Source organism: Chelonia mydas, chromosome 2, assembly GCF_015237465.2.
Source record: "Chelonia mydas isolate rCheMyd1 chromosome 2, rCheMyd1.pri.v2, whole genome shotgun sequence".
Classification (NCBI taxonomy): domain Eukaryota; kingdom Metazoa; phylum Chordata; order Testudines; family Cheloniidae; genus Chelonia; species Chelonia mydas.
In genome coordinates, this window is record NC_057850.1 from 78,920,759 (window position 1) to 78,942,483 (window position 21,725).

At 42.5% G+C, this 21,725-nt stretch overlaps 1 protein-coding gene across 9 annotated transcripts in view; it reads left to right on the forward strand.

The window, feature by feature from the left end:
• OSBPL1A (oxysterol binding protein like 1A) overlaps window positions 1-21,725 on the forward strand; it is a 135,659-nt gene that overhangs the window by 24,300 nt on the left and 89,634 nt on the right. For all 9 annotated transcript variants that reach the window (XM_037892735.2, XM_037892733.2, XM_037892736.2 and 6 more), the window contains exons 4-12: window positions 2,043-2,117; window positions 6,761-6,872; window positions 10,202-10,287; window positions 12,802-12,946; window positions 14,596-14,663; window positions 14,744-14,788; window positions 16,573-16,646; window positions 16,752-16,815; window positions 20,770-20,868. In XM_037892735.2, the coding sequence (XP_037748663.1) occupies window positions 2,043-2,117; window positions 6,761-6,872; window positions 10,202-10,287; window positions 12,802-12,946; window positions 14,596-14,663; window positions 14,744-14,788; window positions 16,573-16,646; window positions 16,752-16,815; window positions 20,770-20,868 (768 nt within the window). The remainder of the gene's footprint in view (window positions 1-2,042; window positions 2,118-6,760; window positions 6,873-10,201; window positions 10,288-12,801; window positions 12,947-14,595; window positions 14,664-14,743; window positions 14,789-16,572; window positions 16,647-16,751; window positions 16,816-20,769; window positions 20,869-21,725) is intronic.

Sequence of the window (21,725 nt, forward strand, 5' to 3'; positions counted from 1 at the left end):
GGGGGAGATTGTCAAATTCTCTTAATCTGTGGATCAGTGTCTTACAAAAGTGGGTGAGTGCTAGTGCCCTTCTTACAGACGGAGTGATGAATAGAGGTTAAATAGACGGTGACTTGTCCTGGGGCAAAAAGGAGAGGTGTTTCTGTGTATATAAATCTCCCCACTTGTGTTTTCCACTTCATGCATCTGATGAAGTGAGCTGTAGCTCACGAAAGCTTATGCTCTAATAAATGTGTGAGTGTCTCAGGTGCCACCCTGAGAGACTCAGGGTGGCCCTCCTTTTCTTTTTGCGGATACAGACTAACACGGCTGCTTCTCTGAAACCTGTCCTAGAGCAGTGGTTCTCAACCAGGGGCCCAGGACCACGGGGGGAGAGCAGGTTTCAAGGGGGCTGCTGAGCAGGGTCTGTGTTAGACTCGCTGGAGCCCAGGGTAGAAAGCTGAAGCCCCACCACAGGGGGCTGACGTCTGGGGCCCTGAACCCCAGCACCTGAGGCTGAAGCCAAACTTAGCTTCGCAGGGGCCCCTGTGGCATGGGCCCCCAGGCAGTTGCCCTGCTTGCTACTCCTTAATGGTGGCTCTGGTTTTTATATGAAGAAAACCAGTTGTTGTGGCACAGGTGGGCTGTGGAGTTTTTATAGCATGTTGGAGGGGCCTCAGAAAGAAGAGGTAGGGAACCCCTGTCCTAGGGTACTCTGTGGCAGTCAGGAATAGACCTAATCTCCTGACTCTAGTCTTGTGAGCTCAATCACTAGACCAGTTTCCCAGCTATAGTAAAACCACATAGTCCCATTAGTTCTGTTGCATATGCAGCTTGTCCTGATCTTTCTGACCATTTTAAGAGCAGGGTTCAGCAGGTGCAGTGTTTGAAATGGGATTTTAAAGCGTGAGAGAGAGCAAGGATCTCAGGTGCAGGAAAGGAATGGGAAAGATGGCGCTGAGTTTCAGACAGGAATACAGTGGTACATTGCCTTTATGGTGCATAGAGGAGTTTCCACTTGATGTGGAAAAGGGCAGGGAGCCAGTGAAGAGATCATGAAACCTGCTAGTCGTGGCCCATTTAATCTTTTGAAGAGGAGACTCCACTACAGTGTATAATAGTACTACAGTGTCATGTCTTTCAACTGGAGTGAAACTAAAGCTTTAATGGCTGCTGTATGCAACTTGTGTGTGGAGATGAGTGACAGCAAAACAAAGGCCATGTCTACACCTAAAAAGTTAGGTCGACCCAGCTACATCACTCAGGAGTGTGAAAAATCCACACCCCTGAGCAAAGTGGTTAAGCCATCCTAACTGTTGGCATAGACCGCTCTAGGGTTGTGTCTACACTACCCCTTATTTCATATAACTTATATTGCTCAGCGAGGTGAATAACACCCCCCCCCCCGATGATGTAAATTACACAGACATAAGCGCCAGTGTGGACAGCTCTATGTCGGCAGGAGAGCTTCTCCTGCCAACATGGCTACCTATGCTTGTTGGCGGTGGTTTAATCATGTTGACGGGAGAGCTCTCTCCCATAGAGTGACTACACTAGAGGTCTTGTAGCAGTGCAGCTGCATTGATACAGCGGCGTCACTGTAAACTCTCTAGTGTAGACATAGCCTAGGCTGACTAAAAAAATTCTTCTGTTGACCTAGCTGCTCTCTCTCAGGGAAGTAGCTTAACTACAGAGATGGGAGAACCCCTCCTGTTACGGTCGTGAGTGTCTACGCTGAAGCAGTAGAACAGCGCTGCTGTAGTGGTTTAAGTGTAGACGCAGCCCCAGTCTGAATTTGTTCCCTTTCACAAGGGCTCCTTGTTGTAGATTTCCTCCCCTCTAAATCTTTCCATGTTATCACTGATTTACAACTATACTGGGACACTGGCTTTACAACTAGACTGGGACACACAGAAAACCTCCTAATTCATTCTTGACAAATAGGTTATAAACCAAGAGGTGTCGGTAACACAGAGTTCTTTCTGGATGTAATATTTTTTGTAGAGGTAACCTATTGACCTGCCTGTGTTTCCAGCATTGCTTAACTGTCTCTGTCTTGGCAGGCTGGTGCAGAAGTAAACGTGTTAAACGATATGGGGGACACACCACTGCATCGTGCAGCCTTCACTGGACGCAAGGTAAAAGTACACTATTGTCTAACTACTTGTGTTCCACCCTGTGTGGTTCACAGGATGCCTAAGGCAACCCCAGCATAAGATTGTGTCCCCATAAAGGGTGCTATAATGTGTCAATGGAGTCTAAAATGTTAAGTGGTTTAAAATAGTAACACATTGAAGCCAAAGCATTTGAGGTAGGAAAAATCCTTGTAGCAGCACATTCCAGAAAGCTACCAAAGGACTAATTTTAATGTGCCTAAAATCTAGTCTGTCTAATCCTCAGTTTGGTTTGTTTGTTTTTTTTGGTTTTTTTGGCAGAGAACTGCTTTTTTTCCCCTGGGGGGGTAGGGGAGACCTCAGTCTTCCTTCTCCATAGCTACTGTTTCCTTTTTTGTTCTCCAGGATGTGGCTGGCAGCTGGAAAGGGGGAACATAGTCATTTTCCTCTGTTGAAGCACTTTACCTGCACGCCTGTCTGTGCAGTCATTCCTACGTCACTCGTGCTGTGTGCGTGGGGTAAAGCACTTTAGTGCGGGAGCATAGCACTAATCAGCCTCTCAGCTGTAAATGCTGGTTGTCAGATGGAAGCCAGTTTGAAGGGATGGGAAAAGTAGCTATTTCTGCATACAACTTGACAGACCACTTATTAATCTCACAAACCATAGCAGAAAGCAGTGATGCTCAGATGCCAGTGGTTCAGAAGTCAAATTATCGATCAGCATTACCCAAATGAGCCACAGTAGTGTGAATTCATTGTTGCATTTACTATAGTACCTGTATATTCATATTTAAACAGTATGATGGAAGATATTTAGTTTTTACTCATATTTCCCATCATACTGTTTTAAATAGACTATAATAAAATAGTCATTTTGCTGTGAAAATAGTTATCAACTACAACTGGTTAATAACATAGTAAAAGCATCGTGAATCATTAATAATTAAATCAGTATTTTAATATCATGTGCTGCAAAGAACCTCAGGAGACACATTAAAGAGCCCCTTGCAGCTCAAGACTGTCTGAGTATCACTCTCATAAAGAATAATTAGACTTAATTTAAGAATGGCCATACTGAGTCAACCACTTGTCCATCTAACCCAGTATCCCATCTCCAACAGTGGGCAGTGCAGATGCTTCACAGGGAATGAACAGAACATCTAGTCATCTAGTCCCAGTGTCTGGCAGTCAAGAGGTTTAAGGACACCCAGAGCATGGGGTTGTATCCTGACCATCTTGGCTAATAGCCACCGATGGACCTGTCCTCCATGAACATATCTAATTCTTTTTTTGAACCCAGTTATACTTTCGACCTTCACAACATCCCCAGGCAACAAGTTCCACAGGTTGACTGTCTACTGCATGAAGAAGTACTTCCTTTATGGATGTGTGCGCTTAGGGGGGGGTTGTTTTTTTTTAAACCTGCGGCCTTTTAACTTCATTGGGTGACCTCTGGTTCTTGTTATGTGAATAATAAATATTTCCCCCTACACTTTCTCCACACCATTCATAATATTACAAACCTCTATCATATCCCCCAATAGTAGTCTCTTTTCTAAACAGAACAGTCCTAGTCTTTTCAATCTCTCCTTGTATAAAAATTATTCCGTACCCCTAATGACTTTCATTTGCTTTTCTCTGTACCTTTCCTATTCATCTTCTTTGAGATGGCATGACCAGAACTGCATGCAGTATTCAAGGTGTGAGTGTACTATACATTTATGTAGTGGCATTGTATTTTCTGTCTTATCCCTTTCTAATGGTTCCTAACATTGTAGTGGCAGTCAAAAAAGCTAACCCATTGAGCAGATATTTTCAGAGAATTATTTGACTCCAAGATCTTTTTAGAGTGGTAACAGCTAATTTAGACCCCATCATTTTATATGTATAGTCAGGATTATTTTTTCTAATGTGCATTACTTTGCACATATCAGACTTGAATTTTATCTGTTGTTTTGTTGCCCAGTCACCCAGTTCTGTGAGGTTCCTTTGTAACTCTTCGCAGCCGATTTTGGACTTGCCTATCTTGAGTAACTTTGTATCATCTGCAGATTTTGCCACCTTACTGTTTACCCCTTTTTCCAGATCATTGATGAATATGTTGAACAGCACTGGTCCCAGTACAGATCCCTGGGGGGGGCCCTGCTATTTACCTCTCTTCATTGTGAAAATTCAGCGTTTATTCCTACCCTTTGTTTCCTATCTTTTAACCAGTTACTGATCCATGAGAGTACCTTCTCTAATCCCATGATTGCTACTTTGCTTAAGAGTCTAGTCAAAAACTTTCAGAAAGTCCCAGTACACTGCCAACTGGATCACCCTTGTCCATGTGTGTGTTGACGCTCTCAAAGAATTCTAATAGATTGAGGCATAATTTCCCTTTACAAAAGCTGTGACTCTTCCCTAACATCGTGTTCATCCATGTGTCTGATAATTGTGTTCTTTACTGTAGCTTCAACAAATTTGCTGGATACTGAAGTTAGGCATACCAGCCTATAATTGCCAGGATTGCTTCTGGAGCCTTTTTTTTAAAAATCGGTGTTATGTTAGCTGTCCTCCAGTCATCTGGTACAGAGGCTGATTTAAGTGATAGGTTCACAGTTGATAGTTCTGCAACTTCATATTTGAGTTCCTTCAGAACTCTTGGGTGAATACCATCTGGTCTTAGTGACCTGTTACTAGGGCCCTACCAAATTCATGGTCATAGGAATTTAAAAATCACAAATTTCATGATTTCAGCTATTTAAATCTGAAATTTCATGGTGGTGTAATTGTAGGGGTCCTGACCCAAAAAGGAGTTTGCGGGGCTGGGTGTCACAAGGTTATTGTAGGGGGTGTTTCAGTATTGCTACCCTTACTTCTGCACTGCTGCTCGTGGCAGCGCTGCCTTCAGAGCTGGGCAGCTGGAGAGCTGCAGCTGCTGGCCCGGAGCCCAGCTCTAAAGGCAGAGCAGCCGTCAGCAGCAGCACAGAGGTAAGGATGGCATGGTATGGTATTGCCACCCTTACTTCTGTGCTGCTGCCTGCAGAGCTGGGCCCTCAGTCAGCAGCCACCTCTCTCTGGCCGCCCAGCTCTGAAGGTAGCGCAGAAGTAAGGGTGGCAATATAGTGACTCCCGCTCCCCCCCCAAAATAACCTTGTGACCCTGCTGCAACTCCCTTTTGGGTCAGGACCCCCAATTTGAAAAATTCTGGTTCTCCTCTCCCCTGGTGAAATCTATATATATGGGGGGGAAGCACACAAGACCAAATTTCATGGTGGGGAGAGGGAGATCAGATTTCATGCTCAGTGACACGTTTTTCACGGCTGTTTAATTTGATAGAGCCCTACCTGTTACTGTTTAACTTGTCAGTTTGTTCCAAATTTCCTCTATTGACTCCTCAATCTGGGATAATTCCTCAGATATGTCACTTTTTTTTAAAAAGAGGCTCAGGTGTGGGAATATCCGTTTGCATCTGTCTTCACTGCAGAAGATGTAAGAATTCATGGGCAGCAGGTATAATAGTCCAGGGAAGGTTTGGTCTTCTCTCACGCTGCTGCTGACCCACCGCTAGACACCTGAGCTGTGGTGGCCCCACCCCTTTCCCGAGGCCCCCACCACCTGCTGCTGTCTCCTCAGGGGCATGGGGGAGTGAGGAGTGACAGAGAGCCAGCAGTGGGTGGGGGAGTGAGGAGACTCCCGCCAGCGGGCCAGCCCAGCACTTGGGGGTGGGGGAGAGGCTGGGGCTCCTCCGGTCCTGTGGGGGCCCCTCAGGGCTTCTGTTATGGGGGGGGGGGGTCTGGAGCAGAAGGGGCAGGGCTGGTGGGCTAGCTTCCCCAAAGCAGGGTTTCATCTGGTGCTCCATGAAAGAATTCATTTAGCTTTTATGCAATGGTCTTGTTTTCCTTGAGTGCTGCTTTAGCACCTTGATCATCTAGTGGCCCCACTGATTGTTTGGCAGTCTTCCTACTTCTGATGTACTTAAACATTTTTTTGCTGTTTGTATCTTAATTCTTTTTTTGGCTTGCCTAATTATAGACTTTAAGGCTGACTTGTCTGGATTAGTTGGACATTAGTTGCATAGCTAAAGGGGATTGAAATCACTTGTGTTAAGTGCTCATTCGTATGAAGCTCTATATCCAATAAGCCTAGAAACAATATTGTAAATACTGGTCTCCTATCCACTTATTACATAGAATACCAGAATTAAGATGAGTAGATTCAGTAGCTAATTAATATGAACAACTTGTTCTTTCAAACAGAAGCCATTTGCCTCTTAATGCTGTATAGGCATAAGCATGTAAAATGTAGATCTGATTCTCATATGACCATATGGTTACGCAACAGAAAGTGTTGTCTCTGATCAGATTTGAGTGATACTTAAAGTTCTCCAGAACAAGATTCCTTACTACAAGTGTTTATTTTCACACTCTTGAGTAAGATGTCTTTATGCCTGACTTTACTGCTGTGTATCTTCAAGTCCAGGTAACTTACTGTGGTCCCTTTATTCCAAATAATACAACAGGATTGTGACTTTCTTCCCTTGCCATGTTTTACCAACTCACTGTGGCAGTGAACCGGTTACACGCTGCTAGGCTCACAAAGGAGGGTTGCAAAACAGTGGACCAATCCAGTTCTAGGAAAGTGCCATTGTGATAAAACATCATAACTTTGAACTTTTCTTCCAGGAGGTGGTGATGCTGCTCTTGCAGTATGATGCTGATACGTCTATTGTTAACGGGAGTGGACAGACAGCAAGAGACGTTACACAAGATAAAGAGATCAATAATATGTTGGAAGGTAACTTCCTGTGTCTTCACTGCCTTTCATAAGCATTTGTAGCTCTGAAGAAAGCTGCTTCACCTACAAGTTCACTTGATTTCAAAGTAGCTTCTGGTTCAAAACTAATTAAAAAACTAATTTTCAGTCACTTCTATTGTAAAAGAACACTGACCAGTCAGTACAACAGGGCTGTTTGTTAGTGCCTTTGAAAGAAGCCTTAAAAATTATTTGTAACTGCTGTTTCTGATCAAAGTTAGGGCCTTAAAGGCAACACTGTTTTTTTTTCTCTGAGCCCTTTAATGATGTGGACTTTGTGTAGCACTCAAAGCCCTAGCTCGCTGCATAGGGGAAAGTAATCCAAGCGCATGCTGATAACAAAAGTTGCTTTGTGTGTAACGAGATGGGACATAAACCACTTCACTTGGATGCAAACATAATTTCTAGCATTTTGCAAAGATGGTGGGCAAACCTGCTCAGACATCAGTGACTCTGCTAGGTATCAGAGGAATTGAAAACCGATTTGAGGATCTTTCCTGCAACTCTTCTTCTCTAACCACTAGATAGTGTTTAGAGAATAATAATAATTTCTCCACTCTAAAATTCTCACCTACAAAGAGGCTAGGTAGGTTGTAGGGCATCTTTGCAGGGGAATAGAAAAGGGAAATCTGCCCAATTTGACTTTGAGTACCAAATGGTCAATGGGAGAAGACACTCTGAATCATTCACAAACTTACCAGGTCTTGCTCTGGACGATTTCAGAAAGTGGAGACCCTGTCCAAGTGATTTTGGGTCTCCAGCCTGAGATGAAGCAAAGGGGTGTGACTTCCAGAGAGCAGGTGCTTAACATTTTTTGAAAATCAGATCTTAAAGGTGTCAAAAGTTGAATACTCAAAATTGATTTCCTTTTTAAAGTCTTGACCTATACTGCTTTCAAAAAGCAAGTATGTTTTATGTATTGATTCACTACTATGCTATCTGCAAACAAAGGGTAAGAAAATAACTATCACTTAGCCCCAGTACTGCCACCAGGAATACTTTTTAGATGGGGGTTCTTGACAACATAACCCTGAATAGACTTTATGAATAATTGATCTTAATTCAAATGTAATTCTTTAATTTGAACAGATTGGTACATGTGGCTCTTAAATTCAGAAGTAAGGACTAGAAAACTAAAAATTTCCAGATGAAATCATTCCAAGCAGTACTTTTCCAGAAAACATGCTATTCCTTAATTGTACATGAGATTACAGGCAATTCTCATAAACAGATGCTCTACAGATAAATTCTTAGAATGAGTGCACTTCTCCGCAGGGTGAAGCATTTATTAAAGCCCTTGTTAATCTGGCTAACAATGTCAGTTTCACAGTTGTTGCTATGGTTACAATCTGACCGCATGTGTCTGAAAACCAAGACTTCCTAAAAGTCTGATTAACCTGCAGGGGGATTTACTTTTTCCCTTAAATCCAGTTAAACTTATTAAAACACTTGATCCAATTCTGCTGTCCTCAGTAAATGAAAACAAATTTACCAGTGGGATTTATCATGACACATTTATTAGGGCAACAAGATAATTTTGTGATGGTAAAAACTTCCATTGTATACAGAGATAGCGCATACATATGTAACTGTTTCTACACTAAGAGCCTGGGGGCGGGGGTGTTTTTGTTTTTTTGCACCGAGGATCAAAGCACCCCATCTCCACCTGAAGTCCAATGAGTTGCTCAGCACTTCTGGAAAAATCCTACAATTGTGCCTAAACCTCTGGCTCCATAACTTGGAATGCCTAGAATACATATCAATATGTAAACTGAGGAATTCCTGAGCTTTGTCCTCTACAGCACAGACAAGCTTGTCTACATCCTTCTGTTATATAGATAAATCAGTTTTGGTATCTGTGAATAACAAAAAGTTGAAACAATAGCATCTTAATTTGTCAAATGATTATGCCAGTTACATGCACCTGAAGTCAAAAGCCATGTGAATAAATCACTTTAATAGTAATACCTAGCACTCTTTTCACTGCTTCTTGAAAACAAATCTTTCTTCTCGGAGTGTGACTAAAAAAAAGTGTGCAAAGCTTGACTATTTCAGTCCAGAGGAGAACTGTGTAGTATGGATTGTGTTTAAAGCAAGACTTTTTTGCATATGCTCTTTTAGACACAAACCCATCAGGGCTTGAAAAATCCTAGCCCTCATGGTTGGGAAGAGAACTTTCCAAATGTGAATAGCATAAACCAGTGCTGTGCCATCATCTCAAGTCTGCAGTCCGCTCCACTGCTGGTGCTCATAGCATAGACAAGCACTGGTTGGTACTGCTTGACTGGGGAGAAGCTCTTTTCTTCAAAGATATTAGAGCAGGATGCAAAATGCAGTCGAGAGGAGTAAATTAGCAAAGACTTCCCAACCAGACCACTACTACCAGGAAGAAAGGAGGGGGGAAATAGAATCCCCCATGCAACACTGTAGCAGCCACAGAACTTTATGATGGCATAGTAGAAAATGTGCACTTTTTTAGGAGCCCTTTGGTGGTAGGGGTCAGTGGGAGTGGGTTGTGTCATGGAAGCTTCAAATAGCTTATTTTTAATATCTGACTCTAACGAATGGACCCCTCAATCAGAGTGAAGGGTCAGCACGTTATTAGTAATCCCAATAAGTGCCATAGTAGAGTTTTGGCTTCTTAAGTAGGCTGTCTTCATAGAGTGGGACCCCGGTCTTACGCTGTACCTAGTAAGTTTGTTGCTAGTTATTGGGTGCCTGATTAAAATCTCTTAGCCGTGTATGTGGGTATACAGTTTGTTGTAGAAGGCTGCTTGAGATTGACAGGTTAAGCTGGAGAAGGATGAGATTTTTGTGGGGAAAACGTTAGTGGTAAGATAGAGAAGGGGAATAGAGGAGAGAGAAGATCTTTTATAGGAAGGGAAAGAAAGTAAATATCCAAGATGCAAGTAGGGCTGGTTAAATAGTGTTGGTCAAATATTACCACTGAACTTCACCGGTATTCATTGGAAAAAAACTTAGGACAAATACTTCTTGCACTATTGAACCTCTACTACTTGGTAAAGTTTGAATACTTGTGAAACTTGAGTAACTTCAGAATTTTTCTGCAGTGATTTGTCACCTTTTAGACTTTTGCATGGTATTTAATTGGCTCTGGAGGTCATGGCTCTGTAAGTGTATTTCACCCTGTCTGGTAGGCATAGCCCTCAAGTTAACAAGTGTTGAAACTGTAGGCCACGTATACCGTGCTTGAACATTCTTCATTAGACAGATATCACTTTGCTGATGTTACATGTGTCCCTCTGAGACGACAACTGTGGTTGCTAAAGCTATTTTCACTTTGAAAACAGCAGTGGAAAGGACACAAGAAAGGAAACTGGAAGAACTGCTTTTAGGAGCAGCGAGAGAAGGGGAGACTGCAAAACTCTCAGCACTGGTAAGAATTTGAGATGAGGTTCGCTACATATGCTACCTTCACACCCCGCACCCCTATTGTAGGCAACAGTCTGAAGTACAGTGCTTCCTTACCATTAGTACTCTCCTTTTTATTACAACAGATTAAGATGCAAAATTTTCAAGTGTTTTCTAATATCCTTCCTGAGTTAGCTAAAGGATACTGTGAAGTGCTGCTGCTTGAACTTCTACAGTACCTCAGTGGTGGGGCTTACCATGAGAATTATCTGCTTCAGCTGAAATTAGTCTAGTACATGACAAACATTAGTGAGTACAAAATGTATGAATGCAACACCAAGTCTGAGATTCAAAAACACACAATGAATCTGAGGTGTATCTTCAACCACAAAACAAATTCTGCCCCTGGTGTATATTGCAATACTTGCAGCCAGCAACAGATGCTGATTCTGGGTCTCAAAGAGAAACAGGTCTGGCCATGCTACTCCTCTGTGACCTCCAAGGAACACGTTAGTGCTAGTGCATATAACATCTATACTGAACCAATGTCCCTGGGGTTAGCAGCCACTTCCCTGCTGGAGGTGCTGGCCCTTGGATGAGACAGCAAACTAAAATTGATTACATGTAGTGATTAAAGTTTTTGTTTTGTAATGTGAAACTTGTACTACTTCTGGTACTCATTCACTGCATATTGAAAATTTGCAGATTGAGTAAATCAAAATGTCTTAAATGTGTGGCTAGGAAATATAAATTTTTCACCTGTTTTTCTGAAATGGTTGGGAGAATGAGTTTCTAAAACAACTCTCCTGAAGTAAGATCAAATATGAAACTTAGTTCAAATGGTATCTTTCTGGTAAAGTTGTAAGTCCATCTTGTTTTAAAGCTTTGAACTAGTCACATTTCATGACACATGAAATCCAGAAACATCAAATGTGTTGCAATAAATTGTCAATCTATAGAGGTGTGACCTCTACCAATAAGGTTACCAACAGAATTGTATTAAATATAAACTGACTGCATACTTTGAAGCTTCTTAAGGAGCTTTCCAACCACTACCTGAATGAGAAAGTGGTTCTACTACTTGTATTTTTCTTGACCATGTACCCTTCTCAGTCCAGTTATAAATCCGTTCCCTTGCAGCTCTATCTGGGGCTGCTAATTAGTTAGAATATTCCTGTCCTTAGTCTTGATGGACTTCTGTGGCCTGCGTACATACAGGATGTCTGAGCTGATCAGTGTTCCCCTCTGGCCTTATCTATTAACACAGTGGTTCTCAAACTATGCGGTGGGCTCCCAAAGGAGGCACAAGAATGTGTCAAGGGCGGTGTGAGCTGTGTGTTTTGTTTTGGAAGAGCTCTGGCTGTCAGCCTTGGGTGGCTGGGGTTTGTGCAGAAGGGCCATGCACACCCAGAAGGTGGGGATAAAGGGCCTCTCCCCACCCCATTCCTCACTGGGACGTAGCAGGGCTCTGGCTGTCAGCCCCGGGGGGCAGTAGCAGTGCAGAAGTAAGGGTTGCAATGGGGTGCTAAGTCTTCTGCGAAAAGTGATATTGCTGAATACTACTTCTGTGCTGCTCTTGGGGCGCAGCCTTCAGAGCTGGCTGCCCAGCCAGCAGCCGCTGCTCTCCCAGCTTCAGAGCTGCGTGGCGATATATGTACGGGGGCTGGGGAGAAGAGGCATAAATAACTACAGACACAAAAAAGGGAGGCCTGATCAAATAAGCTGTTGAGAGCCACTGTATTAACGCAAATAGTTTCAAAAGAGTAGGGAACTCTCATGTCAGCTGTTTCTCTACTAGCCATGTGCCATGTTACAGAAGACATATTGGTTTTCTCTTGAATCTGCTAAAATCTTTTCTTGTATATTTGTTACTTTGCTGCCCAAGGGACAGAATAATCCCTTCCCTAATGAGTTAAGGTTTTCCTGTGAATGTTGTCTTTCATGCACTGGGTTTTTATTAGCAACTGCTTCCGAGTTTTCCCATGGAGTTTTTTATACTCCTTCCAGACATGCTTCTGAACAAAATGAGGATATCTTGGTCATAAGTGATAGGTACACACCTGTAGAGAATTACAGATTCAATGAACTGAACACTGACTTTTTTATTTATTTATTTTTGGTAGTATTGTCCTTATTAACTTACAGAACCTTTTACCATCAGGGCTTCTGATTTTAGAATTCTCTAAAAACTCAATTTCTGTTGTCTTCCTGTTCTCAAAGGAACCAAAAATATTTAAACTATTAAGAGTACCATAGCAATGCAGCCAGTTCTGTGCTACATTGCACATGGGAGATGGGAAGGGGACGCTTAAGCCAAGAACATAGGGAAGTAGCTACTTGTAACTGAACCTCTCTCACCTCGCTGCTGTAGCCCTCGTGCTTCCCATAGCATGACCCCTTTTCGTCATCCTACTTTTCAGTGTCTACGTTTCAAGATTTCGGGGCAGGGAGCAGATACTTGACCATAAATCGCTCAGGCTATATGTAATGCAAGAGGAAAACTAAATTAACCTGTAAATATAAGTCTTTGTTTTTTTAGTTGAACAGGCCAAAGCCTCCTGATATTAACTGTACTGATCAGATGGGAAATACACCATTACATTGTGCAGCATACCGTGCCCACAAGCACTGTGCCTTAAAACTTCTAAAAAATGGTGCAGACTCTAAAATCAGAAACAAAAATGGTAAGTAAAGTTCTTAGTTTAAATATGAAGCAAAGGAACTAAACCAGTGTCATTTTATGGGAGTACTTGTTAGCCACTGCTTAACTGTTAAGTGCAAGTTAGGCCTTGTCTGTATGGTGCAGCAATGTGAACTGCAGGCTATGAATTCTAATGCAGTGGTTCTCAAACTTTTTTTTTTTTGCGGATCACTTGAAAATTGCTGAGGGTCTCAGCGGACCACTTAATGATCTTTCCAAATGTTGTTTGTACTGTTGGCTAACTATTGTATAGCGCTTTGATATTTTAATATCAGTACTTACCTTTCTAATGTGATGGATGTGCCCTCTCTCCCCCCGCTATGGCAGCCCCTGAGAGGGAAGGGGGCAGGGTCTTTCCCTCTCTCCCCCTCCACGGCAGCCCCCAAGCTGGGGCTGGGAAGGACGGGCGGTCTCTCCCCTGCCACAGCAACCACAGAGCTGAGGGTGGGAAGGAAGGCCGTCTCTCCCCGGCAGCCGCAGCCCTGGAGCTGGGGAAGTCACCTCTTTCTCTGGCTGCTGCAGCCCTGCACATCCCAAATTCCTCCCCCCCACACCCCAAGGCCATCACCTCACCTTACATGTGTGTCTTCTCCAGGGTCCAGGCACCTAATTAGTGCAGCCACACCCGTGCGGCTCCACTAATTAGGTGGGTGGCCCTTCATTCTCTCATGTGCGGTCACCCAGGTGTGCACTTTAGAGGGAACTATCTGCGGACTACCTGAATGGAGCTCGTGGACCACTGGTGGTCCACGGACCAGTTTGAGAACCTCTGTTCTCATGCACACCAATGTATTGCATGCTAACTGGCTTGTGAAGACCCTGTTGAGGTACACTAAAAGTTCCCTATTGCACTCTAACTTGTGTGCTAAATTAAAATGCAATAGGGAGCTATTAGTGCTCACCAGTGTCTGCAGGGGCCAGTTAGTGTGCAACATGTTGGTGTGCATTAGAATTCACACCCCTGCAGTTTGTGTTGTTGCACCATGTAGACAAGTTCTGAGTCACTTTTTGCTGACTCTGCCAGAGATGAGCATAGCAGTGTAAAAGCAGAGGATAAAATTTTCAATTCATGGAAAGTCATTGGGACTGATGCTCCTGTGTCACTTCAGGTTCTCTTGACAATCCCACTTGTAAAGTTTATCTTGTCACTTTTCTTATTAAATTGACTGTAACACTCTGGTTAAATTACAAGTAAATAACTGGCAGATGTTGACTAGAATAAAATTAGGCTTTTGTAATCCAGCAAAACTCTTCTTTACCAATTCTAGCAAAATTCAATTTGCCCACGGTTTTAGAATAACAAATATAATATTATTTGTTGGTCAATTAAGAATTGCTCTTGTCTGGCAAGTGAGCAAATCTTGTAAGGTTCAGAAGATGTCTTACTGTAGGAAGTGAATCATAGCTAGTATACCGCTCTCCCACCAGCTGTTCTTTCTGTCGATAGTGTTCAAACAAGCAAATGATTGCAATTGCTTTCCCTCTGAGCTAGATAGAAACCTTATGCCATATTAAATGCATCCAGTGTAATTACTACATAATACTTATCCACAGCATTAAATGTCCTACAACAGATCTAACTCCTAATTAAAGCTGAACTCTCTTCTGGATTTTATTTTGGTTACTAAACAGACCAGACACCGTTTGATCTAGCCCAAGGTGCAGAAATGAAACAGATACTTGGAGGAAGTATTGGAAAGGTGGGTACAAAAGATCCTATATTAAACTGTTCAAGAAACAATCAGTTTGATTAGTTTTTTAAATATTTTATTTTATATAGGTGATCAACAAACGCCTGAAACGATATGAAGGTCTCCTGTGGAAGGTATGTTTTCTTTTACTTTCCCTTTTCATAATATGTAAAACAACCCAAACGCTGTTTTCCAAGTCTATCCGAGAAGATTGTATTCTCTGCTCTTGAGAGGGGATTGATGGATGGTGGCATTTCTGTGATATCTTGACAGGTGTATTACAGCATATCCAAGGATTAGTTTTGGAAATAGGTTACAGAGTAGCAGCCGTGTTAGTCTGTATTCGCAAAAAGAAAAGGACTACTTGTGGCACCTGAGAGACTAACCAATTTATTTGAGCATAAGCTTTCGTGAGCTACAGCTCACTTCATCGGATACACGTAGTGGAAAATACAGTGGGGAAATTTTATATACACAGAGAACATGAAACAATGGGTGTTACCATACAGACTGTAACAAGAGTGATCAGGTAAGGTGAGCTCTTACCAGGAGGAGAGCGGGGCGGCGGAAGCCTTTTGTAGTGATAATCAAGGTGGGCCATTGTAGCTCACGAAAGCTTATGCTCTAATAAATTTGTTAGTCTCTAAGGTGCCACAAGTACTCCTTTTCTTTTTGCTAATCCTCGGACAGGAAGGCTGGTCCTGGATTTAGGACATCTAGGTACAATACCTGGCTCAGCCACAGGCTCCCTGTGACCTTGGACAAGTCTTGCTTCATCTACCCCGTGTCACAGTTCCCATCTGTACAATGGGGATAGTACTTGCCTACCTTTTAAAGATCAACCCCATTAATAAATGGGCTTTGCTTCTACTACAGTTTTGAAGGCCACATAAATATCTAGGTAATCTGACTACTGGTTCACTGCTATTCAGTATTATCCATAGGATACAGCCCATTCCTAAAAGCCTTGAAAACTGAATTATAGGGAAGATGGTAATAAAAGCTTACCAACATTTCTGTTCTGTACAGTCCCCAAAAGATGTTCTAGCTCTCCTGATTTATTATAGGGAAAATCTTTATGTAACTCCTCTCAATCCTATAAAGATGTGTTTAAGTACAATACATGAAGCAACTTTCTCAAAAGAACTTTTGAAAAGTATATATATTTTTAAAAATCCTATAAATAGTTCGGCTTAAACCAAAGTTCAGTGTAATAATAATTCACAAAGTTGGTTAACTGCCAATGCAAAACCATTTATTTACACCGTAAAAACCAAAATATTAAGCTGCAGCTTGTAAAGCGCACTCTCGCCATATCTAATGGCAATTAAAAGGCTTGATTTTTAGGCATCTCTTAACATTGCTATGAACTCTTAAAAGCAGACACTACTGTGCAGATGGCAACCCTTCAGGTTACTTCCTGCTATCTGGATTCCATCCTCAATTTCTTTGTTGCATATGTCAGATTGGCTAGATGAGTTACTTTTGATTATGGTAATATATAAGAAACCTTTCTGGTAGGTACTAACAACCACTCCAGTATAAGGAATCAGACATGTGGATAGCCATATTGAGTGCTGAACTTCAACAAAGCTAAACTTAATTGACCAGAAAGGTTCCTACTGAGTAACAGTGTTCATTAAAATGCCATAAATGTTGTTGTCTTTGTGGATACAACCAAACTTGTACTTGGTTTTTATAAATGTTCTCCCACTTCTTGGGAAAGGAAATAAAATAGTTGAAAAAACAGATACTGATTTAATGTTCAGAGTTTTAATAGATATAGCTCTTGGATCACATTTAAAGTAAAATAAATAAAATTGCAAGCTATAGGTAATGTAGACTGTTAGCCACCAAGTATTGCTATCAGTTATCAGGAGTAGCCATGGGCTTTGAAATGACTAACGTTCTATTTTAGAGTTTAAGGTTTTTTGGCTGGAAACTTTACTGGGTAGTACTAGAACATGGAGTCCTTTCCTGGTATTGCAAACAGTAAGTGTCAAACTAATTTCTTGATAATTAGAATCTTAATGACCCTTACCTTTCCAATATAAAATTTTTTATTTATTTTTATTTTTTTTTTTAAATCTTCCAAAGGGCTGATGCAGTAAATAATGATTGTCGCCAAGGATGCAAGCACCTAACACAAGCTGTCTGCACGGTAGGATGTGAAGCAGGGCTTCTAAAATACCAGTCATACACTGGTATTGTGCACATAAAGACTATGAATTCTTTGGCTAAGTCACTACATATGGCTTCTGGCTCAGCTCCTTCAACATTTTCCAGATCACTGTGGCTTAGACAACTTCCCATATTTCATGCCTTATATGATGCCTCTCTGTAATATATAGTACAGAATCATCATTTTGTTTGTAATATGTGGCATGAAATACACTTTTACAAAGAATTTTACCCTTTTGGTAACTAAGGGTTAGGTCTATGCTTACAGCAGTGTGTAGAGTACAGGCACTACACGTGTGTACACATGCTGCAGTGCAAGGCAGGCTGTGTCCATACTTGTCATCGCATGGCGCTGCTATATGCTGCAGCTAAAGGCTCTGGCAAGGGGAGGCAGTCGGACACTACACAGCTAAAAAGTAGCAAGCTAGATATAGGAGGCACTATTTGGGCATGTAGAAAGCCATGTGTAGGGTGTATACTCTGGGGGCTCAGGTAATAAGCAGTAAGTATAAGGAGTTGGGAGGGGGACTATTCCAGTTGCTTTGAGCCTATATCTCAAGTCTGCAATATCAGGTTTAAAAAAAACACCTCCCCTCTTTAGCTCTTAATTGAAATAATCTTAAACTATAACCTAGTTATACCTGCTGTCTAAAGAGAATGTGAAAAACTGTTAGACTTCTGGCAAAAAATGTACAGTGAAATGAAGCTACCTGTGATTATTTTTTAATAAAGCAAAAGCCAACCATTTATGCTTATTTTTAAAAGGCAAAACTTCAGAAATATGGTGCTCAATATATGCCTCTAGCAAAACTTAATCTATTTGCATTAATAATGTTACTACTTTCAGTGCTTGTGTATGTACATTACGGGGGGGGGGGAATGTATGTATGTATCCTGTGCTGGAGAACTTTCCCTAGTGCTACACATAGGGGTGAGAGTATAAAGAGCAGAGACAGCACTGCCCCTCTAGTTCCTTCTTACATCCATAGCTGCATCGTTCACAAGGAACACCAATGCTCCAGTCTACCTAGTATTACTTGGAAAAAGGATTGATCTTTTATTTTATTTTTTTTTATTTTGATTTAGCCCTTCTTTTGGGGTCCTTCCAGTCTGGTGGGTCTTTGGTACCAGGGAACTTATGCCAAGGTCCCGGGGGTTCAAATCTTGCCCAGGCTGTGGGAAGCCTATAACTGTTAGTGACTCCCCACTCTCCCACTGCCTCAAGTGTTTGGGTGAAGGCAACGTCAGAGATGTAGATCACCTATCTATTAGTCTTCAAGACTTGGATGAAGTTGAGAGAGGAGTGCCTCCATTATATTCTTATAGAAGTTGTTCTTAGACTAGCGTTGGAGCCACTGTCATCTAAGGGAAGCTCTTCAAAGACTCCTTCCCAAAGTGTTAGCTGAAAGAGGCTGCAGAAGATCCCAGTCTCCAGGACTGTCCTCTTCAAGGCCAGGGAATCAAAGTCCTGGCCCCAAAGCACAAGCATATGTCCACTTTTGGCTCCTTGAAGCATAGGGTATGGGACTCTTTCACAAAGGATCCTTCAGGTACTGATGATAGAGTGCACCCTTCGACTTGCTGCACCCCAGCACAGACTCACTCAGACCTGAGACAACCACCCTGGTCCCCTATCAGGGACCAGTGTGACAGGCGGCTACTTCAGTGGTGACAGAGCAGTCTTGTCTGATTTGCTGCGGGTCAACAGCTTGTTGGTACAGACGCAGATGGAGGCTGATGCTGCAGCTAGATTTATTATGCCTGTCAGTATTGCTGCTGTCTGCTTCAATGTGAGCATCCTCACCTGGCACTGACACAGCCTTTTAGAGGCACCGGGTCGCTTTTCCTTGGCATCGCTTGTCTTAGACTCAGCACTGCCATGTTCCATAGGGACAGCTCAAGATCCTTTGCGCAAAGTACTACTGGCTTGGAAGCTGTCCAGGCTGCTCCAGTACTGTGCTCCAGGCGTAGGTCCCAACTGAGGTCACAGAGAACCTCTGCCAGCACCATATTTCCCCAGATTCTCTGCGTGCTCCAAGACTTCTCCAGACTCTTGGGTTTCCCTATACCAAGAGCATAGAGACCACTGTTTCTCATTGCTGGGGCTCAGACGGGTCTGTCCAGGGACTGGGATGCTTGCCCCAGGCAAGCCTGGGACCTGGTACCATACTAGCCCCTCACAGTGACCCTATTGGTTGCCTTGGAGGATGCCTCCAATTTCCAGAACCAATTCCTCTCATATGAGTATTCCCTCCGGTGGGATACTTCTCCTACCAGCTTTGAGAGCGTGTCTACGCTGCAGCCAGACATCCTGTCTGGCTCCTGCCAACTGACTCTGGTTCCCACCTCACAGGGTTGCAGAGCCCAGACTGCAGCTTGAGTCTCAATGTCTACACTGTAATTAAACAATCCCTTTTGCCAGAGCCCCGTGAGCCCAAGTCAGCTGACGGGTCAGCCAGGGGTTTTTAATTGTAGTGTAGATGTATCCTGAGACTGGTGATGGTACTGAACAGCCTCCTGACACCTATGCATTTGACTTACCATTGCTAGCTCTGGTATAACCACTGGTACTGCAAGACCAACTCAGCCATCTTCCTTGCCTCCGCTGTAAACCACTTCCTCTTCTCCAGCGAGGTCTTGGTACCAGAGACGTCTTCCCCCAGTACCAGATGATACCAGTAGTTACTCAGGTCAATGGCAGCCTCTCTGGATATGCAGGTGTATTGCAGTGGCTTATACCATTAAGAAGAGCAACTCCTTCTTTTAGGCTCACAGTGCTGTCCACCAGAGAACATTCCACTTCAGTGATGTTTCTGGCACATGTCCCAGCTGTGGACATTTGTAGAGCAGTGATGTGGTCTTTGATTCATACTTTCACCAGACATTATGCACCGTCTGCAGCTTCAAGGGATATAATGCAAATGCAGACAATGTGACATTACATCCCTCTTCCAAAGAGAGTGAGCTCTGCCTCCTGCAGTAACAGCTTTGGAGTCACCTGCAGTGTAGTGGACATATGCAAGCACCCGAAGGAACAACAGTTATGTACCTTCTCATAACTATTGTTTTTCAGGATGGTTCCATACGTCCATTACACGACCACCCTTATTCCTTGACACATCAGAGTGTACCATTTGTTTCTAGTACAAAGCAACTGGAGGAGGGGGGTGGGGCATCTCTGCCCTTCATCCCTTGCTCACAGCACAGGGAGCTGAGCAGGGCTGCCCCTGTGGGTAATGCTAGGAAAAGCTTTCCAGCACTGGTGCATGAAGTGCATGTATACCTTCTCGGACCTGTTGTACAAGATGTATTGCATATGTCCATAACACTGGAGGTAAGTACCAGTTTCTTACTGCTTGTATTTAAAACTATATTAAACTGTTTCTTCAAAGTGAGTTTCTAGTCTGAAAAATGACTCTCACTACTTTATGCAGGTCTGCTTCTTGTGGATGGTCGTAGCAGCCTTTTTTTACTATGCCCGACTCCAGCTGGGTGACTGTTTTTATGCATCCATAAGCTTGCTAAGTTCCAACTGGCTGCACCTTGCAAACCACTGAAAGCAGCAGTTGCACAGGGGTTGCTGAGGACTTAAATATGAAGATATTGGGGATGTGCAGATTTAGTTGAGTGGTCTGCACAGCCTTTACGTGTGATGCATGAGATAAGGGCAAGGAACAGCTTTGCTGAGACAGAGTTCCCTTTGTATGGCAGGTGGCTAGTTTAAATCATCTTTGCTTGTAAACTGAGCACATTTGAACTGAAAACCAGAACAAACATAACCCATATTACCATTTGTAAGTACTTTAGAGTAGTACTGTGCTCTAATATTTTATAACTGCCAGTAAAACTTTTTTTTAAAACCTTAGTTGCCTGTTTCTGGAGTCTGTAAACTCATGATCTTCTTTTTTTTTTTTTTTTTTTTTTTTAATCAAAGGTAAAATCTACAGACAGCTGCCTTTTCTATGTCAAATGCTTCGATGACAGTGTTCACAGTTTTAAAGTTCCTAAAAACTCTCCTCCTATGGCTAGAGAGGTAACTACCAATTTACTTAAGTCTCTAATCTTGTAACTTTTGTGTAGATGGAAGAGAGAATCTAATTTTGTTTGCATAGAGCTAACTCTGAATCCTTGAGCTGTGTATATTAATACTATACTTCTGGAGTCGCTAGTGGTATAGAGACCTGGCTCATGGACACACGGCATTCAGAATAGTTGTATGTTTGTTGCTATTCCACTGCTGAAATGGTTGGTTATAGGAAAATCTGTGTAGTCTGAGAGGTTTTTTGTTTGTTTGAGCTCTTAAACTTCTGTTGCAACTTACTCAATCCCTCATCCCAAACCAAGAAAGGTAGTTAGTGTATTCTTGCAAATAGGTTCAAAGATGTGTGGTTAGGGCCACACATTCTAAACAAGGGATAATGTTCTATCCAAAACTGGGAGGTGGGAGGAATAAGAGCACTATCATGACTCAGGCTCCTAGGTGCTACGGTAATAAATGTATTGAACATACTATTTATCCTTCATCTATAAGGCATGATTCAAGGTTTCTAGAGATGAAGAAATCTGGGGAAAAACACTTTTTATCTGATGAAGTGAGCTGTAGCTCACAAAAGCTTATGTTCAAATAAATTGGTTAGTCTCTAAGGTGCCACAAGTACTCCTTTTCTTTTTGTGAATGCAGACTAACATGGCTGTTACTCTGAATTTTATCTTGCAGTAGTGCCTCAAAGCCCAACTTGAACTTAAGCCCTATTGTGCCAGGCATTGTGCAAGCAAAATGGCAAAGCAGTCCTTGCCCCAGAGAGCTTGTAATCTAAATAAACAAGACAAAGGATGAGAGAAGTATAATCTACATTTTGGAGATTGGGACCAGAGGCACAGACTCCTTGT